Source organism: Crocodylus porosus, unplaced genomic scaffold (genome assembly GCF_001723895.1).
Source record: "Crocodylus porosus isolate Cpor-Errol unplaced genomic scaffold, CroPor_comp1, whole genome shotgun sequence".
NCBI lineage: Eukaryota > Metazoa > Chordata > Crocodylia > Crocodylidae > Crocodylus > Crocodylus porosus.
Genome location: NW_017728909.1, coordinates 27588163 through 27607729, shown reverse-complemented (window position 1 = coordinate 27607729; position 19567 = coordinate 27588163). Strand labels below are relative to the sequence as shown.

Below are 19567 nucleotides of genomic sequence, written 5' to 3'. Positions count from 1 at the left end.
GCCCCCCCTTTGCCAGAGATACTGATAATAATCGGACTTGTTGATAGAGTCTTTATCACATCTGTGGTATTGATGTCTTTCAATAGCTCATTCTGAATTGATAACATTGCCAGTCCCATATACAAGCAATATTAAAACTTTTTTTTGCAACTGCAATTTTTTTTCCATTTTCAGGCCCCCTTCATGTCTGGGCCCTGGGGTGGCTGCCCGGTTTGCCCATGACTGCGTTCATGTCAGCTAACCTGGAAGAAGGTCTTGTCCCCCAGTGACTGCAAGGCCACTTCCCTGTCCCTTATCCTCACGTCTTTGGGTGGTTTGACTGGGCAGTGCTCACTGGCTCCTTGGGTGGGTTGGAGGCTCAGTGGATGACCTCCATGGTCACGGTGTTTCCCCTGCCAGGCAAGCACAGCCTATGCCTGATCTGAGCCCACTGGTCAGAAATAAAGAAAATAAAGAAATGACACTGGGGAGCTTTTAAGGACGTTTGTGTTGGCTGCCAGCACTTCCTGACCACCGCTGGCCTCGAAATCAAGAAATGCTTTAACTTTGACAGCCCAGTTCTCCATTGCTCCCTGCTACATTAGGGAAGAAGATAAAGAAGATTTCTCAGCATATTTGTTTGCACTGCACGATCGTTTTGCAGCGATCAGCCGAAGCGTCCACGAGACGGTCTCGCATTGCAGCCTCAGCCACGACCCCTGGGCCTGCCCCCGCCGAGACTGAAACCGACCCCCGCCGCAACGACTGCGCGTCTCGACGAAAACCACACCCCCCGCCGCCGGGACCCACGTGCGGGGCTGGGCGGCGTGACGTACCCGCGATGGGTGGGGCGGGGGGGCGGGGCCGCGGCTCTCGCGAGAGCGCGCGAGGTTTCCGGTGTTGTGACTGCGGGCCGTAAACATGGCGGTGAGTCTCCGCGCCCGCTCGCTCCGGCACCTCCGCATCCGAGGTAAGCGCCGGCCCGGCCCGGCCCGGCCCAGCCCGGCCCGGGGGGCGAACGCCGTCTCCGCCCCGCCTGACCCTGTTGTTTCTCTCCCCGCAGGGCGCAACGACAGCGGCGAGGAGAACGTCCCGCTCGATCTCAGCCGAGGTACCGGGGCCGGCGGGCGGGAGCCCCTCCCCTTCCCGGGGCCCGGCCCTCCCCTCCCCTCCTGCGGCGCTAACGGGAAGGGCCCCCACCCGCTCCCGGCTTCAGGTCGCTTGGGTCACACCCCGATGGGTCCCTTCCCTGTCGCTCCGCTCCTCTGGGACGCGAGAGGCTGGTACTTGGCAAGGTCCCTCCCGACGCGTGGAGGTGGCCGGGGTGGCGTGGGTGCCTGCGGGCCTTCCCCACTGCGCAGCGCAGCGCAGGCGACCAAGCCCTTCGCTGTGCAGTCACAGCCTCCCAGGAGTAAACCTCGCCTCAGCAAGGGTGGGGTGGGGGGAATGTGGAGGCTTTTTCAGTCTCTGTGGTTGTAAGGAGTTGAGCGTTTTGCTTCAGAAGCTACAGCGGTGTTGCCACCCTGGATGCACATGGCTTATCAAGAAATCCGAGGGGGTGAAGGGATGGAAGCAAAGGGACCAAATAGGCCCAGCGGTGTAATGGAAGTAGGGTGCTAGTTGGGAATAACTTAAGGCAGCAGTTCCCAAACTCTGAAAGATTACGCATCACCAATTTAAAACAATAAAACTTTAAGTAGCACTAGCAGATTTTTGTCATATAAAGTAATTATAATAAATCTGTTAATGTGTACCACTGACAGGTTGTCTGCATAGTGCTGGTGGCACCTGTACCACAGATTGGGAACCACTGACTTAAGGGATCTGTATGGCTTTCAGTTAAGTGTCATTGTGACAGAGCAGCACCAGAATGTTTTCTAGTATGAGCCCTGTTATGAGTACTTTATTGTAAAGCAGATCTGTTTATCTTCAGGGTTTTGACCTTTCTATTTGAGGAAATGCTTAATTTTAAACTCTAGCTATTAATACATCATATAGATGGGTTTCTAAAACTGAACTGGTGAGAATTTTGCCAGCAGGTGAGCTGCTGAGTCCCCTACCCTGCAAACATGCATGTGATCGGTGCAACTGCAATACTTGGATTTCCTTAAGAGAGAATATGTGTACAAGCTTGTAGAATTGGGCGTTCATGATTCCCATCTATGCCCAATAATTTCTTCTAACTGCATAGTTTTCTGTTTATTTAGGCATCTACTACAGATTACCTTTAAAACCCTATTCTTCTGTCATCATAAACCTTGTATAAGTTTTGAAATACTCTACTCACAACCCAAAATGAGGTTGCCATTTTCTGAGAATGGTGAAACCTTAAACATTAATACCCCAATTCTGAGAAAACAGTAGTGGAAGTGGCACCTGTTTCTTTCATATTGATTGATAACTTTGTATCATATCTATAAGTCTTTTTAAAATTAGAGATCATATTTGGCAATGCTCTGAGTCTGCTACTTCAGTTTTGGGTGCTGCTGAATAAAGAAGTTATTTGGCTACGTGCGAATTTAGATACTCGTTTGTAATGTAGCATAATAGAAAAAAGATGCTGTGTGCTCTGGTAATTTTAAATTGGCAGATATTTTGCTGTAAGTCCCCAATTAGAGCTGCATATGGGACCCCTTTGAATTTCATTTGTACTGCCTGCCAAAGGCATGTAGTTTTGAAATAAGGACCAGGTATTAATGTAATTTACTCAGACAGGGTTGGCAACCTGCATCCAGTAGGCCACATCTGGTCCATGGAGGTACTTGATCTGACTAGAGGACTTGGTGCTTCAGTGGCATTTGATGGCAGGGAGCTGCTATGGGGAAAATCATCCAGGGTAGAATCACTCTGTGTGCCACTTTGGAGAAAAGCAGTGGCAATTACTGGGTCCTAGTGCCCACTCACATGCCTGTGTCTATCAGAAACTGGGTCACTTTTGCCTGTCTCCTGAAAAGACTGCTGACCTCTGTTTTAGAATGTCTTCATGTTAGAAACATGCACTAAGCCTAATGTTCCTCCAAGACGTGTACTATTCCCAGTTTATAGAAGAGAAAACCAAGGCACAAAGAAGCAAATCAAGTGTGCCCCAGCAAGACATCACAGCTAGTTATATAATTTGAAATAGGCATCATTACATACAATATGAATGTTCATTTTCTTCCTCCATTTGTATAGCAGCAATTTTATACATAATTAATTTAATATTTTAATTAGAGAAGAATCTGTATACTTTGTTATAAAACATAGTTTTAATCTGTCTTATCTATTTATCATATTGCATTGCGTATATGCCATAGTTGCTGCAAAACATTTTAATAATTTGATAGACTCTTTTAAATGAAGCTTTGTTTTTCAGAGAACTAAATATGAAAGCCCCTGAAATAAAGTATCTGATAAATTAGTACATTTAGGTCCATTTACCTCTGTTTATGAGCATCTCTTATTCCGTGTGTGTGTGTGTGTATTTATGTATATATGTGAATAATAACTTGTTCTAAACACATTTTAATTGAGCATTGACTTGACCAAAATGACAGGCAAACATGTGGCAAGGACTTGGTTAGCATATGTACATTTTAGCTGTACGTGGTTGTCTTTCTGTAGCTAGGTCTGAAATAGTGCTAACGATTCAAACAGGCTCAGACTGTTTTGTATCATTTTGGCATGTTTTTCTTCCTTCCAGTTGCCTTTTGTAGCAAGATATCATAGAGTTCATTGTTTTACATGAAGCTGATGTATCTTTTTTATGTATATTCTCTGGGCACTTTCTGCTGCTGAACCAGGATGAGAAACCCACACACATTTTTTCAGAATGCACTGAGAGTATACTACTTAGTATAGTTGGGTACCAATCTGGTTGGAGCCCTTCTGAGTATTGTGTTAGAAACAAATTGTAATAATGTAATGCGAACAGCTATTTTACAGAGCCTTTTGCAAAAGTCCCCTTACTATGTAAATTACTGTCTTTTTTTTTTTTTAATGGCCAGACCTCAGGTAGATGCCTAACTAAGTCCCTTACTTCAGGCCTGCTCCGCCCACACCCTTCTTATTCTCCTTAGAGAGCCATTGTCTGTTATTTCTGAGGTAATATACTGCCTGCCTCAGAGAATCAGCAAAATCCCCTTAACTTTTTCCTAGTAAAATGAACGCTTGCTGAAAGGAAAAACAATCCCCCGATGTTAAATACTGATATGAGTGTGTTTAGACAGCAACATAAGCATTGAGATAGTGGACATAAATTGAACATGTTACTTAGAACCAGTTAAGGTGATCATACCTCCAATCAGTTACAAATCCGTCATCCAAATATTAATAGGCTTTAACCATTTTTTTTTATATTGCCTCCTCAAAAAGACCAAGACAGGAGCAATAGACAAGATTCATCTTTAGTCTAACTCTTACTGGATTCATCGTGAAGGAGCTAATAATATTGTAATTGGTACTGGTTTACTGTAGGCTATGCGGCTTCTAAAGCAGTTTAGGTGTTTCTTTGCCCTTCTGGTTAAAGGCAGGGCTTCAGGTTTTTTATACCTCAGCATAGTATTTATTATACAGGATAAAACTTCAGGTGGTTTCCAGGCTACTGCATAGATAGAATATAGTAAGAATTTATAGAATCATAATCATTTATGGAATCATCCAGACTCATTTCCTGTTCATGGCAGGAACATTTCTCTCTAAACTATTCCAGCCATTTAATCTGCACTTGAAAATTTTCAGGGTGTGTCCATACATGTGCTTTAATGTGCATTAGCCTATTTTAATGCGCATTAAAGCATCACCAAAAAAAATGCACTTTTGCTAATGCTTATTAAAATAGGCTAATACGCCTTTTTCTAGTACCTCACACTGGAGATATGTACTAAATTTAATGGGCATTACCAAAAGCATGTTAATGAACATGTAGATGTGCCATCAGTAATGGAGATTCCATAGTCTTTCCAGATAATCTGTTCCAGTGCTAAATTACCCAGGTAATTAAAGTGTGGTTAAATTTTACCTAATGCACCTTTTTCCAATGCACCTTTTTCCAATTTAAACTCATTTCCGTGTGTACAGGAGACAGAACAAACAGAATAGTTGATCACCATCCTCGTTAGAACATCCTTCTTTGTATCCTGACTCTTATAAATACCTGAAAAGACATGCTTTTGTCCTGACTAAATAATCTCTGTTTAATCTCCATTCTTGTAACCTTTCCTTATGTTTGTGTTTTCTACATGTTAGATGTTATTTGTTGCAATCTGTGGACACTTGCCAATTTGGTGGCAACTTTCTTGAGGTGTGATGTTCCAAACTGTGCACAGCACCCCAGTATGGCCTCACTAATACTGAATAGAGTGGAAGAACAGCATTGTGACTTCCATGTGATGTGCTAATGCATCTCAGTAGTCTGCTGGCTGTTTCTGCAATGATACTGTACCACTGACTCATATTCAACTAGCCCACTAAACCACCCAGGTTTCATTCTGCAGTATTATAGTCTAGCTAGTCATTTGTCACTTCAGATTTCTGTATTTAACTGTTGAATTTCATCCAGTTTATTACAGACCACTTTTCCAAGTATTCAAGGCTATTTTGGAATCCTAAACCTGTCATCCAAAGCTCTACCCTGCTTGGTCTCATCTGCAGATTTAGGAAAAGTACATTTAATTCCATCCTTCAGAGTGTTAATGAAGATGGAACCCTTCTTGGAAGAGGAGGCCAAAGAAAAGCTGGCATCATTAAGGTGACAGCAAAAGTCAGTTAAGATATACTTTGAAGCCAATTTATTTGCATTAGGCCTAATCTACAATAGTTTCTGTATTGGAATGTAAGATTATGGCTGGATCACCATATGGTATATGATGTGGTAAAATCAAACCCTTAGAATTTTAAGGCCAGGAGAAAGGTCACTGTAATAATTTAGCTTAACATCTTGCATAATGCAAGTAATAGAACTTTGGTCAATTCATTTCTGCCTTAGGTTTAGTGGCTGTGGTTGATGTACATATGGCCAGTTTATGGGAAATCTTGTTACATTAGGTAAATCCACAATGACATTTTGAGTATTTTACAAAGGATTCCAAGCTGGAGTCTAGAACCAAGACACCTGCTGATGCCCTCAGTGCTTATTTTTGAGGTCCTGTAAATAAACTACTGCAGTCCAAGGTTACTGTGATGTATTTTGCTTTGAGTCTCACTCAGTGAAATCTAACTGGAAATTAACTTTATGAAAATGTGGTAACTCCTTTTACATGCATCTCTTGGTGACACATTGCATCAGGTTTTTTTGGGAGCTGAAGGCGTTGGCTTTAAGCTTCAGAGCCTTCAGTAATCTACAGCCTGCCTATTTGATAAGCCTACCTACTATCCTGTCAAATGTGTAGTCACTAGTGGAATTGAAATCCCATTCTTCGGGGAGAGATCTTTTAATAGCAGTTGTGTTTAAGGGACTTCCCTCTTTCAAATTCTAATCATCTAGACCAGTGATGCTCAGTCTTTTGGTCCTGCGGGCCAAATGAGTGTGTGGGGCCAGTCCACAAGCTAAATCAGATCCCATGGACTGGGATCAGGCTCTGGATGCCCTGCATTACCTCCACCTGGCCCTGTGTGGGGTGAGAGAGGGCTCTGGAGGCCCTGTGCTGCCTCTGTTCAGCCTGACAAGCCAGGATCAGGCTTTGGGGGCCCAGTGCAGCCCCTGCCTTGTTCTGCATGTAGAGATGGGGGGTCTGGGACCCTGTGTTGTGTCTGACCAGTCCTGTGCGCAGGGTTTGGGCTCTGAGGGCCCTGTGTTGCCACCAACTAGTTTTGCCTGCAGGCATCAGGCTCCAGGGTGCCCCATGCTGTTCCTGAGCATCAGGATCAGGCCCTATGCTACCCTGTGTGCCCAATCCAGCACACAGGATGCAGCCTGCAGGATTCCCCATAAACTCTGCAAAGCCCTGTGAGCTGGCTGACAACGTGGTAGGGGCTGCATCTGCCCCGCAGGCTGGGGGTTTAGCACCCCTACGTTAAACTTTTGTTGTCTGTAGTAGCCTGTTTGTGTTACACATCAGGGTACATTGCACTGCACTTTATCTTTTTTCAAGCTTTCAAGGAAGAAAATTTGAACACTTGGAAGTGTGAGTGTCTGGAGGGGGAGAGAGAGACCTTCAGAGGAACAAAAAATCTCTCTATCTCTCTTTAAGGCCTTGTATGGGAAAGTTAAAATTTTGAGAATCTGGGGGGGAATTTCACATCTCTAGATGTAATAAGGGCTGTTGGTAGTACATACTAGGGCTGTGTGAAATTTTGGTAGCCATTTCATCTTGGGGGTGTTTTAGGCCATTTCGGCGCCCGAAATGCTGAATCTGAATTGAAATGGAAGGCTCCAAAATGAATTGGAAGGCTCTGAAATGTTTTGGAAGTGTTTTCAGATAATTTTGGCGTTTCAGAGCCAGGCTTACAGGGAAACAAAAACAAAAACAGGACCAGAAGACACTGGCACAGATCTTGGGTCCCTTGCTGCTCTGAGCTGCTTTCCTGTCCCGCGACCCAGCGTGACAAGAATCAGAGCTCTACATGTGGGTCTCCTTGCCTGCGTGGAGGGCAGTGGCCCTCCCCTGGACGAGCCACCCACAGTCCTGTCCTGCTGAGTAGGGCTGTGCAAAGCTTCCCTTACAGCCCATTCAAAACAGACTCAGAGGAGATTCGGCTGAAACGAAACAGGACAGTGATCCAAAACACCAAAATGAATTGCTGTCTTCCAAAACAGCCAACTCCGAAACCAAATAGAAACACAGCTTTTTCACACAGCCTTAACATGTATGGCGGCATCCTTATTTTCTGGTTTTAGAGGATGCAAGAAACTGACAACTTCTTGACATTGTGCTTTTAATTATCTTAAGCGCCTAAAACCCGGGTTCAACAATTTCATTGGTTATACATACAAAGAGAGTGGTTTTAAAGAAGTTTCTTTGTTTAACAAATTTCTTGATTAGCTGATTATTTCATCCTATAATATCACAAACTACTTGTCTTACACCTAAAATACAAATACAGAGACCATGGCACGCCTTGCTGCTTTCTTTCAGAGTAAGAGTTTGAGAAAATGGACATAAGCAGAAGTGCTCAACCCCCAGCCTGTGGGCCAGATTGGGCCCCTGACACAGAGTCATACCTCATGCGAGGTGGCATGAGACCATGGTCCTGGCTTATGGGGTCAGACAGAGGTGGCATAGGGCCCTGGTTCTGGTGCATGGGTTTGATTCTGGTGTCAGGGGTCTGATTTGGTCTGTGAACTGGCCCTGTACCACTCTTCTGGCCCACTGGATAAAAAGGTTGAGCCACCCGTGGCTTGGAAGATCCCTTCCTTCTCCATCTTTTTTTCCCCTCCACCATTTATTTTACCAAACACTGGTTAAATTGAAACTAAGAAACAAAGTGTAAAGAATCCACAGTATTTCTTCTTAAAATCTAAGCCATGTTTTACAACAAGTTGTCCTATATTTTGGGGGGAAGAAGTGGATGCACAATTGCAGTCCTTCATAACAGTTGTCGCATATGAAGACCCAACAAAAATAGTCACTGTTGAGGTATAGTAGAACACAGTAAAATATGGTAGTGTTACTGTGATGTAGCTACGATGGTCCAGGAATTATGCAAGTGGCAAGGGTGGGGAGGGAGTGATGTTTATTATTTTAACCAGGAAGTTGGTCCAATAAAGTTCAGCAAGGTTTTGAATGCAAGGCATTCTTGTCCAGGTCCAGCTTTGAGATGCTTGCATCTTTCTGGGTAACGCACATTACTTTCTGCTTTCCTTGCGTATGAAGCCTTCAAGTAGAACTCTTAACAGGAGTAAGAAACTACCTAATTATACCTGTGAATAGCTGAAGGAGGTATATGGAAAGGCCACTTGGGAAGTTGAAAAGCAAGTGAAGAAGTGCCTGATGCAGCTTGGTGCTTATAAGATTTACTTCCAATACAGTCTTCGCAATATTGCATTTTATGTGACATCTTGAAAGACCAAAGGGGAAGTGATTGCTGAAGGCAGTTGCCAGTTGTGAATGGTACCTAGACTTGTTGGAAAGATTGTCAACAGCAGGATCATGGAGAAGCAGGGCTGGAAGTGTCCTTACAAAGTCATCTAGTTCAGCTCCCTGCTTAGGCAGAATCATCCCTGACTTAAACCATCCCAGGCAAGTGTCTGTTTAACCTGCTCTTGAAAATGTGCGAGGATGAGGATTCCACAGATCCTCTAGGAATGCTTGACCACCTTCATAGTTAGAAAGATCCTCCTGATCTCCAACCTAAATTTCCTCTGCTTCAGCTTGAGGCTATTGCTTCTAGTCCTGTCCGCTACAGCCATAGAAAAAAGCCAATCCTCATACTTTCTGTAATCGCCCTTCAGGTATCTGCCCCAAATCCTGCCCCAGTCCTCTCCTCTTCAAGCTCAATAGCCTTAGTTCTTTCAGCCTTTCTTCATAAGTCTTGTTTCCTGGGCTCCTCATCTTTTTTGTTTGTTTGTTTTTTTGGCCGTTCATCAGACTCTTTCCAAACTGAATGATGAAGGTTGAGGTGAAGGGGGTTACAGATGCTCTGTGCCTGTATTTCTGGAACTAGAGCATCAGTCCAACTAGTGTAATATGCAGCTTACCTTTCTGCCATGTAGTACATAATATTTCCAGAACATAGTTTGAATAACTTTTGCACTTTAGCAAATACCACCAGATATATTGATGTACTTACATGACTCTCAGACTGCACAGTTAACATCATTAATACATTCTTGTTTAATAAACTTACCTTTCTTATTTTGAAATAAATTTGTTACTCTTTTAACAACTAGAAAGAAATGTTACTAAGAAAAAACAAAACTTTGATCAGCTAGTCACTGCCAAAACAGACCAATGTATAAAGAACCTGTGGCTGATCAAAGAGAGTTAAGGTAGAAGGGCAAAACAGTTATGCTGTCTTACAAGTATGTGTGTATGGACCACAGGGTGCCTGAATCTGGTGTAACTGTTGAATCTCTCTGCCCCTACCCCATAGTAAGTGAAGATAAAGTTTATTTTTAATTCAGAGGTAACTTCCTGTGAGTTAGCTTCACAGACAGACCAGCAAGACCAGGTCAGCTGGTGTGCATTTCCAAGAAGTGAGTTATTCCCCAGCCTTTAAAACAGTGTGCTTGTTCTTCTGTTTGTGCCCTTGGATACTACTAAGGATATGGGCTGTAGCTGTATAAATTGTGTGAGACGTGTTTTATAGTGTTTTTAATACTTTTCCTGCTGTGCTGTGGAGTAGGTAGATGGCTGTAGGGGTCTTTTGAGGAGAGAGGGATAAAAAGCATCCTTAGTATCCTGGTTTATTTCATTTGTTACAACATGTAGTAAATGATAGTTCAGGAGGTGAGATGAACCTTTGCACTTGGAAGTTCAGTCACCTGCTTTTGTATCTTTCTGTCCTTATTGTCTTTGCATGTCCACCCTTCAGTAACTTCCTTCTTCACTGATTTGTCCTTTGGTGGTTTTCTAGATCTTACCTGTTTAGTGATTTTGTAGCAGTTTTTCCTCTTCCCTACCCCCTCTTTTTTTAAAACAACGAGGTATTTAGTAATTTTTAGAAGGCCTTTGTGCCATAGTCTGGGCAAAGAAATGCATCCCAGTTATAATTATAGCCTTATAGCTATAATTTTCAGTCAACCTAACATTTTCAAAAAGAAATGCCTTTTCCCTAATTTTTGCCCATCCTTGCATTGTTTTTGCATATTTTACCAATAGTTTGTACAAAGTCAGCAGTTTTGAGTCCTAGTAGAGGATGGTGAACAGTATATGGACTATTTGATTAATTTCTGCATTGGAGGTATAGAAGAAAAGAATCTGTTATATTGGAAAAGAGAATTTTTTTCCTGAATGGTTACAGTGTTACAAATACTAAACGTGGAGAGTGTTAGCTTGGAACATGTTCTGTAAAGCAGAGAAGGCCATCGCTCTGCAAGAGAGCTAAAGATAAGTCTGACAGATGCATAACTGGCTGATTGGATGGTTCTACAGCTGCTGCTGAAAAGGTGAAGGATTACCAGTTTTATTGGATGTCCTGAAAATCTACTTCGTCTCTTAATGTTTAAGTTAAATGAGTATTAGACTGCAGTCTGAAATAATAGTGGATGACAATGAGTCGTCTACCTTAAAACCGGCTTTTAAGTCTGAGTGTCATAAGTAGAGGTGCACCGATGTATCAGTTCATGTTGGATTGGCACTGGATAAAAGGAAAATTGACATTGTCGGCAATCAGCTTTTTTTGGCTGGTGTAGCTGATTAATGTTGCTGATAAATGCTGCCTGCATGGATGTAGCCACAGTGTGCATGAGGCTAGGAATGCAGCCCAGCAGCCTGGAAAAGCGTCTGGCTGGTGAGTTGTGGGGGAAGAGGGGCGAGTGTTGTGGGAGGGTAGATCAAGGCCCCCACAGTAAAGGAGGGAGTGGGGCAGGGGAAACTGCTGCCCAGTTGGGGCAGGGCAGGGTGTGGAATAGTCGCAGGCAGCTCGTCCAGGGGGGGCGGGGAGCAAGCAGAGTGGCTCCCTGCCTCTGTGTGCACCCCTGGGGAAGGCAAGGGGGACATGTTGACCCCTAGACTTGTGGGGGGGTGGGGGCTGCTCTGGCCTCTTTCCAGCAGTGGGGCTGTGCTTGGGGATGGGTGGGGGGGAGGGTTGGCAGCAATGACTCTGGGAGTGGCAGTTGCAGGGTGAGCTATACCCACCACAAAAGCCTGCCCTTGCCCTGTGCACAAATCTGGGAGGCACATGCCCTTCATGCCTCCCCCAGGGGTGCCCCTCCCCACCCCCCTGCAACCTCTGAACAAGCTGCCTGTGGCTCCATGCTGTGCCCCGCCCTGTCCTGGTAGGGCAGCGCCTGCTCCTGCCCCATTCCCTCTTTCACCGTGGGGGGGTCTCGATCTGCCCCGCTGCCCCTTCTCAGACACAGACTTACCAGCCAGACACTGCTCTCCAAGCTGTGGGGCTGCATATCAGTCATCAGATCAGTATCAGCCAATATGGCAGGTTAATAATCGGCCATTGGTATTGACCAAAAAAATCTTTATCAGTACACCTCTGGTCATTAGCGAAGTGTTTTGAAGTTTTGATTACTGAAAATCATCAGGTTTTTGTTTGTTTTGACAGCAAGTACTTTTTTGGAATGTCAAGAAGAGAGTCTTATAAAAGGAAGCCCTGCTTCTGAAGTGTGCTGAAGAAAATGGGCGGGATTCTGATTTTGGACAACTGACCCCCTGTGGTCATGCATGTGGACCCCTAAGTGAAGCATTTTGCCATTTTTAATTCAGGAAAATGTAGTGGTGGTAGTAAATTTGGACTGTAAGAACAGTTTCAGGTGGCGAAGTTAGCAGAGATGGTGGTGAATACTGGAAGGGATAGAAAGATCAGGTACTTAAAGCAGATTGGTGAAGTTATAAGATGAGAAAAACAGGCTGAACATTTTCACCCTTACCTATGGCTTTTATCAACCTATTTCTAAGCAGTAATGGCAACATTGAAATATACCTGAAAAACGCTAGGATTCAGGGTGACCTCGACAAATTGGGGGATTGGGCCAAAAGAAATCTCATGAAGTTCAACAAGGATCAGTGCAAAGTCCTGAACTCACAACAGAACAGTCCCATGCACCAACACAGGCTGGGGCCTGACTGGCTAAGCAGTAGCTCTGCAGAAGGAAGACCTGGTGATTATAGTGGACAGTAAGTTGATTATGAGCCAACAGTGTGCCCTTATTGCCAAGAAGGCTAACAGAATCCTTGGCTGCATTGATAGGACTGTTGCCAGCATGAATGGTGCGTGCGGCTGGGGGGGGTGGCAGCGGGAACCCAGTGATGGTGAGCAGGGAGATCCTGCAGACCCCACCAGCACTGTCGGCAGTGTGGCAGGGGTGGGGAGTGCCAACCAGGGGTTGGTGACCACTGCACGTGCCTCTGGCAGGGGCAGCAGTGGCCTGGGGCCATTGTGGACTGCCTGTAGATGCCCCCGGTGTACCAGTGCCGGGGTGGTGAGCAGTCACCTTTTCTCCAGGGGGTGCACCCATGTGCACCCCTTATGTGTCACCCCTGGTTGCCATCAAGGCAAGGGAAGTGATTCTTCCACTCTGTTCAGCACTGGTGAGGTCACATCTGGAATACTGTGTTCAGTTTTGGGCTTCCTACTACAAGAATGGACAAATTGGAGAGAGTCCAGCAGAGGGCAACAAAAATGGTGAGGGGGCTGGGAGACATGACTTATGAGGAGAGGCTGAGGGAACTGGGTTTACTTAGTCTAGAGAAGAGGAGACTGAAAAGGTGTTTAATAGCAGGCTTCAATTACCTGTAGGAGGATTTGAAAGAGGATGGAGCTAGACTGCTCTCAGTGGTGGCAACTGACAGAACAAGGAGCAATGGTCTGAGGTTGCCAGTAAGGGAAGTTTAGGTTACGTGTTAAGAAGAATTTTCTCACTAGAAGGGTGGTAAAACACCGGAACAGGTTACCCAGAGAGGTTGTGTAATCTGCATCCTTGTACGTTTTTAAGACCCAGCTAGAGTTGACAAAGCTTTCGCTGGGATGATCTAGTTGGAGCCGATTCTACTCTGAGCAGGGGATTGGACTTGATGACCTCTTGAGGTCCCTTCCAACCCTACTTTTCTATGATTCTAAGAGTTTTGCAAAGACAGTACTCTGGGTGATTGTCCGCAGACATAACAAGGACAAAGATCTTCTTTCAGTATCCGTCTTATTCACTGACAGTATAGATTGGTGGTGTCAGTGTTTTTGGCTGGTGGGCTGGATGGGTAGAGCCCAGTTCATTAGTGGGAGGGAGCTGGCTAATGGTCCGGATCTGATGTATAAGGCGGTTGCAGCAGGACCCCATCTGGCTGTAGGGGGCATAGCCCAGCTCCAGTTGAGCTGGGCAGAGGGGGCGTGGCCGTACTCTGATCAGCCATGCAGGGAACAGGTGTGGCCTGGTGCCAGCTGTTCTGCATGGCAGGAGGGGGCGTAGCCCAGCCCTGATCAAGCTGCACAGGAGTGGGAAGAAGGTGTGGCCTGGCTTGGATCAAGCCTCGTGGGTGGGGGGAGCGGGATGGAGGGAAGGGGGTGTAGCCAGGCTCAAACCCACTGTGTGAGGCTTGGGAATTTGGTAGCAGGGGCCAGTGATGGTATTAATAGCCACTGTTCTCCTTCCACCAAATTTCCTGACCCATGAGGAAACCTATGGGCCAGATACGATGGCTTGTCAGGCCACATTTGTCCCATGGGCTGGAGGTTGAGCACCCCGGCATAGATCAAGTGAAGTTTTGAAAAGCCCTTTTTGAAAGGAAAATATCTTTAGTATTTCCAGAGGTACTGTTGTGGCCCTTCCTAGGTCAGTATTTTTATCTACATTCCTCATGCTTGTTCCAGCAGTACATCTTGTTTTTAGAATATCTGAGCTTGGCCATCTGCTTGGCTATCTCCTGGTAAGCCATGACATTTCAGCAACTCTTTGACAATCAGGACTGTCCATGTTTGTCCCCACCAAGCAGTGAAGTGGCCAACTTTTGTGTGGCCCCAGGTAGATGTCTGAGGTATAGGAATGAAAGCACAGAGAAGTTTGTATTTTCTTAGAAATTATTTTTGTGCCTTTTAAGGTACTAACGTGGTACTTGATTTTTTTGCCAGTGATATCTGTGTAGATTGAGCCTTACAGCCCAGAAGGCTGCTGAGCTTTTGAGTGCAACATCACTTCAGGTGTGAAGTGTTGAACGGCACTGGGTAAGTTAAAGGGAACTGGCATATATATGCCCACACTGCATTTAAATCAGTTTGATTCCTGCTGGCACAGAGTTGCATTGGTGTTGATCTGGAGTAGCCTCTTAAATTTAAGGCCAGACTATCATAAATGAAAAACAGCTTGTGCGTATGCGCAAGGCATCTCAGACCAGTAGAAGGAAGTTAAAGCAGTGGAGACTTAAGCTTCATCAGTATATGCAACTTTACTATACCTAAAAGAGAAAACACATGTTTCTTTTTAGCTTGTTTTTCTTGTGTGTTGAGTGTATGATACCATTTTCTTGATCTTCTGTACAGTTGAAACTATTTCCCATTTGTGGATTGCTCACAGACTGTGGGGAAGATCAGTTAAGAAAAAGTAAAATGTGACTGTAAATGCTGCAAAATTGTGAGGTGCAGATTAAGAACAAGTATACAAACTTAGAATGTGTTTACTTAAAGTTGATGTTCTCTATGTCCCAAGTTGATGTCTCTGTACCTTGTTCACTTTTCAAGGTCTGATAATGTCATAATTTAACCCAATAATTTTTATTTCTTTTCATACGTACAAGGGAAAAATCTGGAGCTGTTTATTCTAAGAATCAAAGCTCTGAATGAGAAAAGGAGCTAAGTTCCATATACATGAGACTGCTGAGGTTATCATCTCCATAAACCCAGTGTTTCAGATGTTATGCTTGTTAAGGTAGCAGGTTATTTTTTCAATATAGCAGTTGTTTCTGCATTGAAATTTACTTACAAAGATTATTTTTTTGGTAAAAATTCCTGCATAGTTTCAGTTGTGAAACTTGTTAATATAATTATCAGTAATTATCAGTTTGTTTTCCCTACTGCTCTAAAGGAGGAGATGGTTTTAAGAGGTAAAAGGGAAACTGGATAGCCTTGATACATCTGTGATGCTACAGTTTGGACCAAAGAAAAGCTGTCATCAGTACATTGTTGAAGACCCCATCTTGAGATTTGGTGGTTTTTAACATCTTTTTGGGGAGATGGCTAGCTTGTGGTAGATGCATTACGATCTAGGGGTTTCCTGATCAGTTTGCTGCTTTCTGGTGGTTTCTGAGCTTTAATACAGGATTTGGAAGATGCTACCACACCCCTCCTGCTATCCTGCCCTTGCCAGGCAAAGGGCCTTTTTTTTCTACCATGTGATCAGCAGCCTGGCTGTCTGCCGGGGTTATGAGGGGCTTTTCTGTCATATGACAGAATATAAGGCAGAGTTTATTCCTGTTTTGGGGTCAGTGACTGATATACCTCAAAAGCTGGAGTTTATCATAAGGATCATTTAAGCTGGGAATGCCTACATATTTAGAAGAAACATTGGTGTATTAACAAGTAAAAGGAATAAAGGAAAATTGGAAAGTTTATTGGGAAAACAAACACACCAATATTCTTTATTCTCAGTTACCTTTTATACGTCTTGTAACACTAAATCCTACTGTACTTTTTAATGTTTGTCATAATTTTGAAATGTTATCACATGGACAATGTGTACGCCTATAAATTACATTTTTTCTCCAAAAGTATGATTTTTCCTATAGTGAATCATTGTTATGGATTTGTTTTTAATCCCATTGCTCAATTGTGGTGCCAGAACATACTAAAAGTATTAAAATACTAAATTATAGACTGTAATTGATTGTGATTGTTCCATCCAGAAACTAGGACTTTGTTTATCCTTACTGAATTAATTTGATCAATTTTGGGCCACTTTTTTAAAGTTTAAGGTTGTTCTGAATCCTAATCCTGTCCTCCAAAGTGTCCACCTAATTTGGTGCCATCTGCATGTTTGCTAACTGTGCACTCAGTCCCATCCTCTAAATCATTAATATTTATGTTCCAAGCCCAGTGAACCAGATCTAGGAACCTTCTCGGTGGAAGATCTCAATCGAGCTGGAGACTGGAGTCTTGAGAGCAGCTGCAGAGGGACTCCCTAGGGCAGTCTCGCAAATGATTTGCCGAGTTTGCAAAATTTAAGTAACTGCTGTGGTATAGACATATCCATAATGGAAAACGGGGTTATTGCATTTGATCCTGTACAGCATTATGTTCTCAATTCTAGTTACCGAAGTGACTTTTTAGAGCAGTCACCACCTTGTAGAACTGGGCTCACTATTGATTTTTAAAATCCAATTTCCTTCTGTTGACATTTTACAATTATATTGAATTTGTTCTCGGGTTTGCGCACCCTTTCAAATAGCTGGGGACCTGAAGTAGCAGTTGTACTTGAAACTTATTGGTATGTACCACAGAGGAGTTTTTTTGTTGTTGTTTTAATTTTTTTGATAAGAATAGAATTTGCAAACTGTTGAGATGCAACTACTGTATTTACCTGAATACAGGATGAGTTCAAATTTAAGACAGCTCCCCCCCCAGTTAAATAATTCTAGTCATGGAAAATGAGACATTTCTTATAATGTTCTGTGTATAAAATCTAAATAGTAGGGGGTTGTTGTATATTCACCCCCCATCCCACTGCTTTGGCAGGGAAAGCAGCAGGCAGCTAGATTCCCACTCCTTGCCCCCTGTCCCAGGAGCTTGGGCTGGAGCTTGGGTAGAAGGCAAGCGGCATGGTGGGGCTGCAGGCTGCACATTTGACCCCATGCTTTCTCCCCTTCCCCTCAGACCACATCCTGTGGATCTCCCCCATTTTGTCCCCCTCCCTGTATGGGTCCCCTCCACCATGAGGTCTCTCCTGTGCTCCCCCAACTGCACACACCCTTCCCTCACAGCACAAGTGACCCTGACCCTGGCCCTGGGCAGACAGCATCTCAAGTCCAGCTTTGCCCTGAGCCTGGAGATGGGATTGCAGCAGCCACTTGCCTCAGTCAGTACTTCAGTGCAAGATGAGGTTCCCCCCTCCAAGTCAACATGTTGGGGGTGCTTATCTTGGCTTTGAGTAAATATGGTAGTAAATATGACAAAGGTGCATTTTGTTAGTGCAGATTTAAATTTTATAGTGGTACTGAAAGACTCCACAGTACCCCTTAGCAGAACATAGTTGAATGTATATAGTTGAACATATTAATTATTAGTATTAAATTGGTTTGTATATGTAAACTACTAAATGAATTTTTGATGCTTTTGAAAACGGTCTTGTCTGGTATGTCATCTGACATTTCCTTCAGTTAGCATGAAAGAGTCACTGTACGTATTTTCTTAAACAGGCTTTTAAAAGTCCCCCATGTGACTGGCCTGAATTTTCTGTATGAAGTTGGTATATGCAGGGAGAATAGATTGTTCATCCAAGTATTTCAATCAAATTATTGCCATGTTTAAATAAATATTTGACATTTTGGAAAAAATTCGAGTTTTGTTTGCATAGTAACGTGATTAACGTTGAAAGCCAAGGAATGAGGAGCACAGGATCCTTTCAAAGTGTTCAGTTCATGAGAGAACTACAGAGGCAGTTGATTGCACTCAAGATTAAGTTTACTGTTTTTGCTTCAAGTGCAGTGTGTAGTCAGAATAGTAGCAAATATCAGTGTTTAAATGGTATGTAGTGTAAAAGCCAGTTTATAGATGACTGTATGGGATAAGAGTTCTAAGCTGCAATCTTTACTTGTGCTAGTAAACTAATGGCTTAAAATGGGCCAATCATTTAAGTACATTGAATCAGAATTTGCTCTACAAACAAGAAGGCAGGATTAAAAATTCATATTTTATACCTGCTATATTTTGTTCATACTTGTACATTTAATTATGAGTAATGTCTTACTAGCACAGGAAATAATTTTTGTTTAAATGAAATACTTTGCAGACTTAAGGCTTGATTGATAAGGATAATTAGCGAAATTCAAGCCCCATTGAGTTCAGTGGGAGTTCTGGCATTAACTGTGGACAAAATTTTATCCTCTTTATTTCTGATATAGCATTGCTATTTTTTTGCTATTGAAAATATTTACTGGTATCTTTTATCCTTCCTCTTTATTAGGAAAAGTATTTTCTGCTTCTTGAAAATGCTATATATGGGAACATGCAGACAAGTGGGAACTTCTGTTTCTCTGGGGGCGAGTAGCAGTGGTACACCTTGTGCTGCTGCTACTTGTCTGTGGGTAATGCCTGTGCTACACACATTCTGGCACACAACAGGTTACCCTGGGTGTGGAGCCTGTGGCCAGCAACTGTGCCAGAAGCCTTACCTGAGGTCCTTAGGTTCATAGATCTCTAGGGTCGGAAGGGAGCTGGTACATGGGGTCTGACCCCCTGCTCCAGGCAGGAAAGAGTGCTGGGATTAAGTAACCCCAGCCAGGTGCTGGTCTAATCTCTTCTTTAACATCTCCAAGGTAGGGGAAAGCACCACCTCCCCTGGAAGCCTATTCCATATTTTGGCAACCCTTACTGTAAAGAATTTCTTCCGTATGTCCAATCTAAATCTATTCTTCTTCAGTTTGTGACCATTATTTCTGGTCACTCCCCATGATGAGTTTGTAGGAAACCCACAAGAGTGCCTCTCAACCTTCTCTTGTGGAGGCTGAAGAGGTTCAGGTCCCTCAGTCTGTCTTCATAGGGTCTTAACCTGCAGGCCCTCAACCATACAAGTAGCCCTCTTCTGAACCCTTTCAGGGTTATCCACATCCCTCTTGAAGTGCAGAGCCCAAAACTGGATGCAGTACTCCATCTGTGGCCTCACGAGTGCCGCATAGAGGGGAATGATCACTTCCCTAGATCTGCTTGTGATGGACCTGCTGATGCAAGAAAGAGTGCAGTTAGCCTTGCTTATTACCTTTAAGGTTTCATTGTTTCATGGTTGGTAGGGTCAGAAGGGACCTGAGCAGATCATCAAGTCCGACCCCCTGCCATGGCAGGAAAGAATCCCAGGGTA

The 19567-nt window shown here is 43.8% G+C and overlaps 1 protein-coding gene across 1 annotated transcript in view; it reads left to right on the top strand.

Moving 5' to 3' along the window:
• Nucleotides 1-878: 878 nt before the first annotated feature.
• The window catches only part of RICTOR (RPTOR independent companion of MTOR complex 2), a 154082-nt gene continuing 135393 nt past the window's right edge, over nucleotides 879-19567 (top strand). The window contains exons 1-2 of the mRNA XM_019531985.1: nucleotides 879-949; nucleotides 1043-1090. Coding sequence (XP_019387530.1) covers nucleotides 901-949; nucleotides 1043-1090 — 97 coding nt within the window. The 5' untranslated portion in view covers nucleotides 879-900. The remainder of the gene's footprint in view (nucleotides 950-1042; nucleotides 1091-19567) is intronic.